At 44.6% G+C, this 12643-nt stretch overlaps 1 protein-coding gene across 1 annotated transcript in view; it reads left to right on the forward strand.

Moving 5' to 3' along the window:
• Nucleotides 1-5579: 5579 nt before the first annotated feature.
• Vegfc (vascular endothelial growth factor C) overlaps nt 5580-12643 on the forward strand; it is a 103254-nt gene continuing 96190 nt past the window's right edge. Inside the window, exon 1 of the mRNA XM_052752289.1 lies at nt 5580-6332. Within this exon, the coding sequence (XP_052608249.1) occupies nt 6186-6332 (147 nt within the window). The 5' untranslated portion in view covers nt 5580-6185. The remainder of the gene's footprint in view (nt 6333-12643) is intronic.

Raw genomic sequence — 12643 nt, forward strand, 5'->3', positions numbered from 1 at the left:
ATGTGTGCGCGTGCGCGTGCGCGCGCGCGCGCGTGTGTGTGTGTGTGTGTGTGTGTGTGTGTGTGTGTGTGTGTGTGTATTTATTCTGTTAGTTCTGGTCCTTTACAGAACCCTTACTAATACAGATTTTTGGAAACAAGAGTGGAGTAACTACTGTGCTGGATTCGACCATGTTGTTCTTTTCCGGAAGACTGTGAAATAATTTTGGAGCTTGGGGCTAGAGAAGGGCTATGAGTGTGCAGAGCTTAATGAACTGTTATAGGAGCTTGGAAGATAGGGACATGGAGCATGTCAACAATGGAGGGATGCTTGCAAAGTTTTTGAGCGGTGGAAATTCTCTCTTAGAGCCATTTGTCTGATATTTTGGATTTAGGATCTATGGAAGCAAAACCTTTGCTTTACTGGACAGTGGATGCTGGCTAGCTGGAGCTGAAGAATCACTGTGATTAATAAGAGCCCAGCATTATTGAGGTGAAATCTTTGGGGGAGTGTTTCCTCAGAGTCAGCACACAGGTGCTGTGATCCAGAGGGAGCCAGGGCTTCATCTCATGCTGGCAGCTGAAGTTGGTAGTGTTGTCTACATGGCGCTGACATTAGAAGAATGTGTGAGTGAATGGGTCATGAATTCTTCCTCCTTGCTTCCAGAGAGCCACTGAGGCCAGGCAGCATGTGTCAAAACACTCCAGGTATGAAGGAGACCCTGAGAGGTCATTATGCAAAATAATGAAAATGAATCCCAAGTTTCAGACCCAAAGATGTTACAAATACCAGATCCTTGAGACATCTGCATACAGGAGTGGAACCAGACCAAGAAGAGATGCTTGTTGCATGTAGTAAAGCTGGAGAGGTGGATCCACCTAACCCTTGTTGACACTGGACATGGTATGGCAAGATTTGAAGTCTGCCCTGCTAGGGTTTAGTTTTGCTCTGATCCAGGTTTCCCTCACTATTGCTTTATTACTCCCTCTTGGAATGGTATTGGATATTCTGTGCCTTTGTATGATGGAAGTATGTAACTCACAGGGTGCTACAGGAAAGAGACTGCATTGAGTCTCAGTAGGCACTTTGAACTTTTAAATGGTGTCATAACTGTTAAGACTATGGGACTTCTGAGGCAAGATTAATGTAATTTGAATTATTAAATGGACATGAACCTTTGTGGGCCGGGGTGGACGAGGTGGTTTGAATGACATTGTTTTCCATAGACTCAGGTATGGTATGGAAGCTTGTTTCCCCGTTGGTGATGCTGTCGGGGAGGTTTGGGTGGAGCAGCCTTTCTGGAAGAAATGTGTCACCATGGTGAGGGGTAGGCTTTGAGAGTTCAGTGCCTTTTTTTTTTTTTTTTTTCTACTCCCAGCTTGCTCTTTCTGCTTCACACTTCTGTTAAAGATGTGATCTCACTGCTTCTGGCTGCTGCAGCCATGATAAGCTCTTATTCCTCTCAAGTCATAAACCAAAATAAGTTATTCCTTCTGTAAGTGGCCTTGGTCATGGGGTTTTACATCACAGCAACAGAAAGGGTAACTACTACAAAAAGTACTTAAGCAAACTCAGTGATCCCCCTGCCTCTGCTTTCCGAGTACTGCGATTAAAGGTGCGCACCATCGCCACCCAGGCAAAAGCTGTATTTTGAAGTTGTGTTCCTTAGAGGCTAGAGCTATGAGAACCAAATGATTTGTCCATTCAATCGGAAAAGTTTGAATTACAATCACAAAACAAAATGAAGGAAGCAAGAAAGTAATTGAAATGAGATACAGGTTAAACTAAAGGAAATGGGCAGAATCTGACATTTGTTAGAGCATGCACCGTGTATCTAAGACAAATAAAGGCCGAATTTGCTGAAAACACGGTTTGGGCCTGAAGTTGTCTCTTCTGCTTGGGTCATATTCCTGCTGAAGTACTGTATAGAAGAAGTGTTAAGTTCTTAAGATGTGCCAGTCTGAGCCGGGCGGTGGTGTTGCACGCCTTTAATCCCAGCACTCAGGAGGCAGAGGCAGTCCGACCTCTGTGAGTTCGAGGCCAGCCTGGTCTACAGAGTGAGTTCCGTGACAGGCACCAAAGCTACACAGAAAAATGTGCCAGTCTAAAAACTGGCAATGATATTGATAAGTCTTAAATATATCTAACCTCTCATCCCTTTTCAAGCATTAAAATACCAATACTTTCAAAATCCCCAAACAGTGAATCTTACAGTCCAGTTTGCTCAGGGCTTAGGAATGGGAACAAACACTGACCCCACATGGAAACCATTACCCCACAGAGGAAATCAGGGGAGCCCCCAGCCTTAAGTAGGTACAATCTGGACAGGAACCAGTGCAAACTGAAGTGGCTTCTCAAGCAGCAACGATTGTCTCCTTGTTAGCAGACCCTCCAAGCAGAAATCAACCAACTAATAAGGAGCACACACCAGCTTGATTAAAAATTGCTCGACTAGACTTCTTGTCCCAGGCATTACTTCGTCTCCTGTGTAGGCTGGAAATTCTTGTCGGTTCCCCAGCATAGGGCCTCCCAGTGTCGCCACACTGACAATTCCTTTCTTATGTCACTACCACTTGACTCTGATGGACTCTCAAGGTGGCAGGTGACAGAACCTGGCCCCGAGGAGGCTAGCAAACTCTGATAAGAGGCAGACATAGACCTATTGTTATTTGCCGTCAAACACGATCCTCAAAAAAAAAAAGGATTGGAAACCCAATAGCTTCACCAAACTGGAGGTATTATCCAAGTGCTACCCAGTTCTCTCATCTCACTTTCTACTAACAAAGTAGTACTTTCTGGAAAACAAAACAAATAGTGAAATGTACCCCCACTCCTCCCCACACCTTCCTTTAGAAGCACATTTAAAATAACAGTAGCAGGATCTTAAAAGACCTTGGAGGAAGTCACTGATAGAAAAAGGAAATTCGAAACAGGAAAAAAGTAAAAAAAAAATCTTTTAAACTTCAAAATATGTGAATGATTAATATAATTTTTTACGTGTTAAGTTGGGAAAATATCCCTAGAAACTTTTGTTTTACTTTCTAAAACTTCTTATTCTGTAAAAAAAATGTGTGCTGTTAAATAATGTTGCTGCTGCTGCTTTTAATCCCTAGGCTTCATGCATGATGGGTAAGCATTCTAACCCTGGGTTCTATTGCCAGCCTTACTGTATTGTTTTTAAAGACTACTGATACTTCTTTTATTTAAACACCTTTTGCTAGAATTTTATTTGCATCAAACAAAGATAGCAGTAGGAAGATAACTATATTTAAGTGGAAAAAGTATGTGCTAAGGATTTAAAAAAAAATCCTGTCACTAATACATTTTGATACATGTTGAGTTTGTCGATGTTAGATGTTATGGTGTTCATACCATGCTACACCCTGAGGCTGTTGGAAATGTGTGAAGTTCTCAATGCGGGTTGCCTCTTGGAGGCATTCTGACATCCAATCCTTTTCCCAGAATTTGGTAAATTCTGGTGGTGTGCCAAGCATCTGTTTTTACAGCCACCCTTTGTGATTCCAAGTGCAATAAAAGTTGAGGATCACTGCACTGGGTGAGACAAGATTACAAGGACACTCCATTTCCACTTGAGTCACAATCCAGCCTGTCCTTAGCTTTTTCTCTCCCTATAACTTTATTAAGATGTGAAGATAAATGTGACAAGTTCTTCAAATACAGGTACACCAGGACCGCGGAAAGAGGGGAAGACATATCGACAATGTCAAGATCCCAAGTTAATCTCAACACATTGTAATGGGCTGACTGTGGCAAGGTAGAACTTCCTCATGTTAAATAACAAAGCCCAAATTAGGGCACAGGAAGGCAACCCTGCCCCACATGCAGAGCACAGCAGACGTGACCAAATTGCAGTATGCACGCAGATTTCTTGAGAAATCTGGTCAACTTTAAGTGTCCGTTGCATCAAGAGTCGGTTTTGGCTGCCGGAAAATAAACTTGGTCCAAGGCTATGTCAACAAATGCTTTCTCTCCGGACAAGGAAGACCCTTTTCTTGCACGCTTCACTGGAGTATGTTAAGTATGGAGCCATGTTCTGAACAGCGTACTTTATGAACATAAACTTAGCATGAAGGATGAGGGTAATTGGAGCTGTCGGGTTTTAAAATCTTTCACTGGTAGGAAAAGTTAACCCTGGGAGAATGTAACAAAATTCCAAAATATTCAAGGATTGTACGTGTGGAACTTAGGTGAGATGAAATGTGCAAAATGCCAAAGTCAAAAGCAATGGATAGATGGGAGGAAATGACAACAACGTTCAATAAAGGGAACGTGCAGAGCCATAATGGGGAGCGTTCCCTGTTCGCAGGGCTGTTTAAGTGTTTGTGTAAACGTTGGGTAAGGAGACCTCCATATCTTAGGATTCGAATCACAAAAAAGTCTTTCCTCAATCTATAATTTTATGAATTTTGTACATTATTAGTATACGTAATATAGTTTGCTTTTAAGTAAATACGATCCTTCATGTTTTGCACACTGTTGAAACTGCTTAACTGGAACTTCTGCAATCTGCCCACCTGCCCCAAGGAGGAGAGCTGCTGATGTCTCCCATAACACAGCAAAGTCTCTAGGTGTTTTTCCAAAGACAAGCTGCATCACAGCAGATTGCACTTTCAGCATATAAACTGCCCATCCTTACTGTCTTTCTGTTGTAAACCGAAGGTAGGTCTTGCAGAAACTTTTGGGGTGCATCTCTTTCAGTGTCCTTGAAGACTCGGGGCTCATCTCTCCATCTGCTGGAGGTGTAGAACTTCCTGAAGAGCACAAACCTAGCATCTATCTCAACAGACTGCCCTGTATTCTGAGATGTCCCGCATTCTTACTTCATGGGACATGACAAAGAAAGCAGTGGAGGTGGTGGGTGGAGAGGACACTTCTTATCCCATGGCCCCCAAAGGTCTCTGCCACAATGATGACTTTCTCTTGGAGGATGTTTAGAACTCTCAGGCTGATTCCAAACTCAGTGGGGACTCTAAGGACAAAGAATGCATGGAGTTAAGACTTGACCTTAAGGGACTGCCAGGGCCAAAGCATGCATCTCCTCCTACCCACTGTACTGTCTTCCCCCCTACCCCAACCTCCCTCCCCTCAAAAAAAAAAAACCCCTCCTTTTTAGCAGTTGAGCCCAGTTCTGTGGCCTCTAAAACTGGTCCTGAGGATAGAGCTCCAGTCCCCAGACTTAACTTGAGCCTCTGGTCGCGACCACCACCACCTCCCGCCCCCCAGCCAAGTCCAGGGAGAAGGGGAGAGAAAGGGGAAAGCCAAGGAGAGGATGGAGGTGGGGCTGGAGGAAAGCGTGGGGCTGGAGGGAGCGAGCGAGCTTCCGAGGGAAAGAGAGAGAGAGAGAGAGAGGGGAGGGAGGGCAGACGGGGCTCGGCACGCTCCCTCCCTCGGCCGCTTTCTCTCACATAAGCGCAGGCAGAGGGCGCATCAGTCATGCCCTGCCCCTGCGCCCGCCGCCGCCGCCGCCGCCGCCACCAGCACCAGCACCAGCACCACCGCAGCCGCCGCTCGGCCCCGCGCGCGCAGGAGGCTCGAGCGCCCCGGAGCTCGCCGGCCTCGCCGCCGCCGCCGGGCGCCCCGCCGCCCTCCTCCCGCCCCCCGGCTCCGCTGCCGCTGCCGCCGCCGCCACCGCCTCTCCCGCGGCTCCCGCGGCCCGGCTCCTTTCACTTCGGGCGAGGGGAGGGAGGAGGGGGACGAGGGACCCGCGGGCTCCTCGGGACGGAGTGGAACATCTCGGGGTGACTGGGCTCCACCAACCCTCCCAATCCACCACCACCACCAGCACCAGCAGCAGCAGCAGCACCAGCAGCAGCACCAGCAGCAGCAACCCCGCTCCCTCCCCTTCTTTGCAAAACGCCAAAACAAAACCCGCAAGCGGCGGAGCCGGCCCCCCGGCGCCCTCGCTTCACCTCGCGGGCCGCCACCGAGGGCAGCTCGGATGTCCGGTTTCCTGTGAGGCTCGTACCTGACACCCGGAGCCTCAACCCCGGCTCGGGGCTGCCATATCCGAGGGCCAAAGTTGGGAGCTGCGGAGTCCCCGGGAATCCGCTCGCCCAAGGTGGGGGGGGGGGGGGTGTCTCCCCGAAGGAAACCGCGGGACTGGGACGAGGACGGGAGCTCAGGCTCGCGCCCTCCAGCCTGCGCCTGCCATCGGACCGGCCTCCCCTGCTCCCGGTCCTTCCACCATGCACTTGCTGGGCTTCTTGTCTCTGGCGTGTTCCCTGCTCGCCGCTGCGCTGATCCCGGGTCCCCGCGAGGCGCCCGCCACCGCCGCCGCCTTCGAGTCGGGACTGGGCTTCTCGGAAGCGGAGCCCGACGGGGGCGAGGTCAAGGTAGGTGCGCGGACCCCGGCGGGGCTGGGCTGAGGATCCCCGCAGCGCCCAGCCCTAGGCTGTGGGGCTTGCCTTTGCTGGGTGTACAGAGAACCTGCACTGGAGAGTGTGTGCATAATTATTTATTTAACCTTTGGATCCAAAGTTAGAGATTGGTGCACGCTTCCTTGGAGCAAAGTTTCCCTTCTTTTTTTTCCAGTGGAAAGCTGTTACTAGAAAGGAAAGCAAAGTTAGAGGAGGGAAGGGCCCCAAGAGGTGTCCGGTCGCACAGATGGAGCATTCTCCTTCAGAGTGGTCTCCTAGTGCCAACAGGGGAGCTTGCACCCTGCCCTGGTGGCGTGACTCCAGAGAGAATTTCATTGCTGTAGGGAAATGTTCTTTTCTTTCCCTGGCTGGCTCTTTGAACTCCAAAGAGCTTCTGGGGTGTGTGACTAGACAACTTAGATTTCTGCTCTTGGAGTGTTTATAGCAGGAGCCCCGGGCTCTGGGAACTAGTTTGGAAAAAGTGGAAGTAAATTTAGTGACTGGGCTTGAGGGTTTTAGATTTTTAGGATTAACTTGAACTTGCTCAAATCTCAGATATAACAGAGACTGGAAGCTTTTAAATCGTAGTCACGAGAGTCTTTTTCCCAACTTTATAACTGCGTTTCTGAACTCTGGCTATGGAGATAGCAAAAACTGAAGAGTCAATGTGTTTGTTTTATTTTGTTTGTAAGTTAAACAAACAAACAAACAAACAAACATGTTAAGGTGCTTTTGAAGATATTCAGATTCTCAAAAGAAGCCATCTATCTTGTCCTTCTCACTGGAACCTTCTAAAGGATATTTATAAATCTTTAAAGTTTGGAACTCCTGAAAAAGTTTTGTATTTACCGCACTGAAGGCCCCCTGGCTGGAACCAGGATGAAGTGGTTTACTGTAGCTGCCTGCTGTGGGGGAAAACGCAAGGGGTGTGTTCCTCTCAACTTTCAGTTGACTCTATTAGGGAACACAAACTGAATGTACAGAGATTAAATCACCTTCCCTGGGTTTTGTCTGAGATACACTTTAACACGGACAAGACTCCTTTCTAAAATACCAGACTACCAGTGTGTTCACATTTGGGAAAAATAAAGACACCAGAATTTGTAGTTCACTATGAGAATTGTAACTTTGAGCATAAACATGTCACTGTAACTCTAGGGATGAGAAAAATCATTGTCCCCAAATGCCACAGAAATAAAGCTCTGAACCCAGTAATACTTCTTGTAATTGGAGCCCTTCAGGTTTGCCAGACCTGGTCCCTTTCTGACTCTTCAAATTCAAAATGATGTAGGTATGACTTACTCAGACATCATTCCCATTGCCCAGAACTGGCTCTGATTTACAGTAGGAAAGTGGGAAGCATTGGGTAAGACAAGAAACATTCCTTGATAAGCCAATAGCTTACACAACAGTCAGTTACCACAGAGTCAGTCCTGAATCACTGTACTGGAGTGTGAATGTGCGTGCATGCGTGCGTGCATGCATGTCTGAGCACTCAGGTGTGTGTTGCAGCAAGGTACAGACTTGCAGGATAAAAAAGTTCCTTCATTTTTAATTTTCAAGGCTATTGTCATTAAATGTCTCCTTTTCTCTGGAAATCTATGTATTTTGTTTGCAAAAGTCTCTTTTCATAGTTAACCATCTTTTAAATTCTGTATGTTGAACAAGAACTGATATTTGGTATGTGATAGGGTTTTTTATCGGTAGGAGGAAACTTTATTTGTATCTCTGAGTTTCATGGGCAGTGTACTTTGGCAGTACTCAACTGTTCCCTAGTGGGTGAAGAGGACCTTGACAGCCTGTTTTACTGATGCCTCCAGTGAAACCACTGTGTCCTTGCTCTGAAACTTGCACACAGTGACCCCAAACACTGGTGTGAAGACTCCATGTCTCTCCCTAGTGGCCTTTCAAAGCACCTCAGTTCGCTTCAAGCAAAGGAGGAGAACCAGAGGGAAACCAATTATAAATTCCTAAAACCTCAAGAAGGCATTTCACAAGATACAACCAAGATGTCCATTATGCATATTAGTAACTCATACAAAGTTTTGTTAATCAATAGATACCCATGTTGCTTTTTTTTAAATTTACAAATATAGAAAAGCCAATAAGCTATGAGAAAGCTTGCACCCATGGCCATGCAGATAGTTGGAAGTGAATTTAGTAGGTTCCCTTTTCTGTTTCTTTTTTTTCATGGTTGTATGATTTAATGAAAAGTTCTAGAATATTTTCTGAAGGGTGTCAATGCATACAGGCCAGTGTCAGAAAGCTAAATCAGCTGGATACTGTGGACATAAAAAGAAACATTCCAAACTTGTTATCAAACTAATGAATATTGCTGAGCTCAGAAAAGCACCTGATTGCTGTAGCTAATAATTTGCAGTCTGAGTCTGGGTAGAGCACACTCTGGTGAGTTGGAATGGAAGAATTTAGTTTTAAGAGAGACATTGGTTGACGACAAAAAAGTAAATCAGAAGGAAGACTTACCTCATACAAATTACCGCTTCCAAACTTTTTTCCTTTTATGGAAAGTATCTTCTTTTCTCACCATAACGTATCTGGATGACAGCCCCCCCCCCCCCCCAATTCCTGCCACTTCCATGTTCTGTCTCTCATTAAAAAAACAAAAAGACTTCTATGGGATGATAGTAAAATGAAATATAATGAGATAAAACAAAAATGAACTCATCAAGAATTGGGAAAAAAAGAAACAGAAAGAGCCCAAGAGAAGGCATAAGAAACAGATAAAAATCAGAAAGAAAGAAAAAGAAAAAGAGAAAGGCCTGAGAGGACATTATGAGACAAGGAGCCTCCAGAGATGCTGTTGAGTTCGCTTTCTGTTAGCCATGTACTGCTGGGCATGCAGCAGCCTGCCTTTAACTGTAGTTTGTTCCTTCTGGGTTAGGGATGGGGTCATGTGTCCATTTCTTCTTTCAGCTCTAGGACCCCATCTAGTGCAGGCCCTGCAGGCCCTGCCATGCTGCCTCAGTCTTTGAGTTCATGTATGTTTTGATCATGTTGATTTAGAGGGCCTTGCTTCCTTGGTGCCCTCCATTCCCTCTGGCTCTGACACTCTTTCTGCCTCTTCTGCAGGGTTCCCTGAACCCTGAGGGGAGGGATTTGATGGAGACATCCCATTTATGGCTGAGTGTTCGAAGGTTTCTCACTGTCTACATAATGTCTGGCTGTAGGTCTTTGTATTTCCTCCAATTTGCTGCAGAAAGAAAGTTCTCTGATAGTAGCTGATCAAGTCACTGATCATACTTTTAAATACTTTTTAAACTCTTTAAATATAATATTTTAATTTTTTCTTTGAGAATTTTATTTATATATACAATATATTTTGCTCATATCCATCCTCCATTCTGCCCTTCCAACTCCTTCCAGAGCCCCCCATTCCCCAAATTTCATGTTTTCTCCATTTTCTCTTGAAAAAAAGGTATGCAAATATGTAAGTCTTTACATAGTTTGGTTTACCATAGGCCAGGTTTTCTTTATCCATTTTTTAAATAAGTCTGTATACTTTTGTGTGTTGTAGTTTGTTATTTATGCTGTCAACTAAATCCATGGCAGTGTTCTTCAAAGTGCCATATGTGTGCCTGCACCAGAAGTCATTGTTTTCTCTTTTAACCTGATAGCAGGTAAATCTCTGGGCTTTGGTTAGGTGTATACATTTGAAATAATATCCCAAGTCATTTCTATTCACAATAAAAGTATTATGTGTTGCATATGAATGACTAAGTTCATTAGTTTTTATCATAGTCATCGTGTAATTGTAGTTTACCACAGAGTTGAAAAAGTCAAGATACATTTTTATCTTTCATTATGAAATTGAAATTATTTAATTTTTATCTATTATGAAATTTATCTATCATTATGGAATTAACATTGTGCACATTCTGATATTTGAGAGAGACTCATCCATGTGGCTGTTTGATCTGGGAATCTTTGATCTCTGAGAGGAGCTTTGGTTGTAATTGGGATGTGCATTTTTAATAGACGAATTCATCAACACCAGAACTATACTTGCTGTCCAGGATGGCATGGGGACATGAGCAGGCATATAGAACAGTTTGGAGCTGGTGTGTTACATAGATAACAGTGAGTTCTCCTAAGTACCAATATGTTTAGATAGTTAGATTTCTGCTGGTTGTTTTACCAGCCAGCTGTGGGCCGTGGGGGAAGGATTAGTTATGATCTTAGCAAATAATAAGCAGAATATTGACATCAATAATAATACTAGCTAAAAGTCATAAAGACTTTTACTTAGGGGTGGTCTAATTAAGAAGTAAAAGAAATACTTTAGATAGCGAGTCATGCACAGCTTCAGCAGGGCAGAGACAGAGGGACATGATGCCGGAGCTGCCCCAGAGGATGGACCCGTAAGTCTGGGGATTGATCACAGTGGAAGTTGAAGGAGAGGGGAAAATTAACCCTGGCCTCAATGATTTAGTCATAGGACAGTATTGTTTTCCACTTGTAGAATTCGGCTGTTTCGTAAAAGAGGATGGGTAGCAGTAATTCCAGAGACCACTTAAGATACCAGTAGGAAGAAGACATATTTGGAGAAGCAAAATAAACCTCGAAGCCCTTACACTGGTGGTTCTCAACTTTCCCAATGCTGTGACCCTTTAGTATAGTTCCTCCTGTTGTGAAGACCCCCAACCATAAAAGTACTTCATTGCTACTTCGTAACTGCAGTTTTGCTGCTGTTTTCAAGGTATCTGATATGCGGCCCCCAAAGGCATCCCACCCACCAGCTGAGAACCTCTGCCGTTATGGGAAGTAACTGTCTAGGGCCAGTAGGACTTAAGGCATGTAATAAACTTGTGACAGTTGTTACTACCATCTCTATGAAAAATTAAAGATAGGGTATGTTAACCAGTATTCAACATATAAAAATGTAATTTCATTTAAGTTAGATAGACAGTAAATACAGCAGCAATATGTCATCATTTAGTTGGAGCCTTGTCTGTGTTTCTGTGTTCTCCTATCTATGCTTCTTGGTAGGAAACTCCCCCACTTCCACAACACCAGAATTCCAAAATTAGGAATAGGATACTCTTAAACTCTCCGGGCTTCATCCCATATCAATTTCTGTTAGCGTCTGGCTTAGAGTTTGACTTCCCAAGAGTCTCCTCTGAGGAGGGCAGAGGTTTGTCTAAGGGAAGAATTGGGTCGCTGTCCCCCTTTTCTGAATTAGCTGCTATTAAGGACAGACATACAGTGCTACAGCTTGGTTTTTCTCAAAGTATAATATTGTGTTTTTCTCATTCTTCTCTCCAGTTTTTGCCATTAGTCTGTATGATGCTCTGTTTACTGCTCTGAAGGCGGGGGTACCTGGGAGGATGGGACCAATGAGGCCGAATAAAATCTCACGCAATAGCCAACTTTATTCAGAGCATCAGACAATTCATACTCTGAGGATTAAAAGGAGTCACCTGAGTGGACAATTACATGGGCAAGCCGTGCATGACAAAAACTATGTTTTTCCATGCAGGCATATAAACAAATAACAGCAGGCACTTGTAATGAATAATCAGAAGTAAACCCACTCCTATCCACTACACCTGGGAGGAGCAGGAAAACACATTCCAAGGAAAATTTTATGTTTTTGATGACACTGAGGTCACAAGACTCTTGTTTTCTCACAAGTACTCAGAAATCTTGTCATATGACCCCATTCTTGGACTGTGTTCTGACAAAAAAATAGATACATATGGATTGGTATCCAAAAGGCCAAATTCACCTTTCTTTGGGTTTCACTTTTTTTTTAAATTTCTTCTTAACTATGATTTCCCGATTCATAACCATTTTGTCATGCCACACCATGAAAGCTGATTTAGGAAGCAGTCAAATACTAACTGTAGTGCTTCTTTGGGTCTATAGTCTTTTTCCTGGTCCACTGATTTGAGAAGGCTTGGGATGGTAGATTTGGGGGCTATAACTCTGGAGAGGGGCATACAGTCACCTTGTTTGCAGCCTGGGTGTGTGGTTCACCTGTAACCAGGTACCTGAAGACATGGGGGCCGGCATGTGGGGAATGCCAGCTCCTTGCAGTGCCAGAGCTGGTCTTGCCTTAGCTGCTCCAAATGTACATCACCCTCTAGATATCAGCGATTCCTTAAGCATTGTGAGTAAAAGGGAATAATAATGGTCCTCGCCACCCTGAGAAACTTGTGTATCCTTTGCCTTGCTCGCCTCTCATAATCTACTGTCATTTTGATTTTCACTTCATCTCCATAGATGGCTGCCGTGTTATATCAAGGATGGTAAATATAAGACACAAA

Source organism: Peromyscus californicus, unplaced genomic scaffold, assembly GCF_007827085.1.
Source record: "Peromyscus californicus insignis strain IS unplaced genomic scaffold, ASM782708v3 Scaffold_23__1_contigs__length_62951481, whole genome shotgun sequence".
NCBI lineage: Eukaryota > Metazoa > Chordata > Mammalia > Rodentia > Cricetidae > Peromyscus > Peromyscus californicus.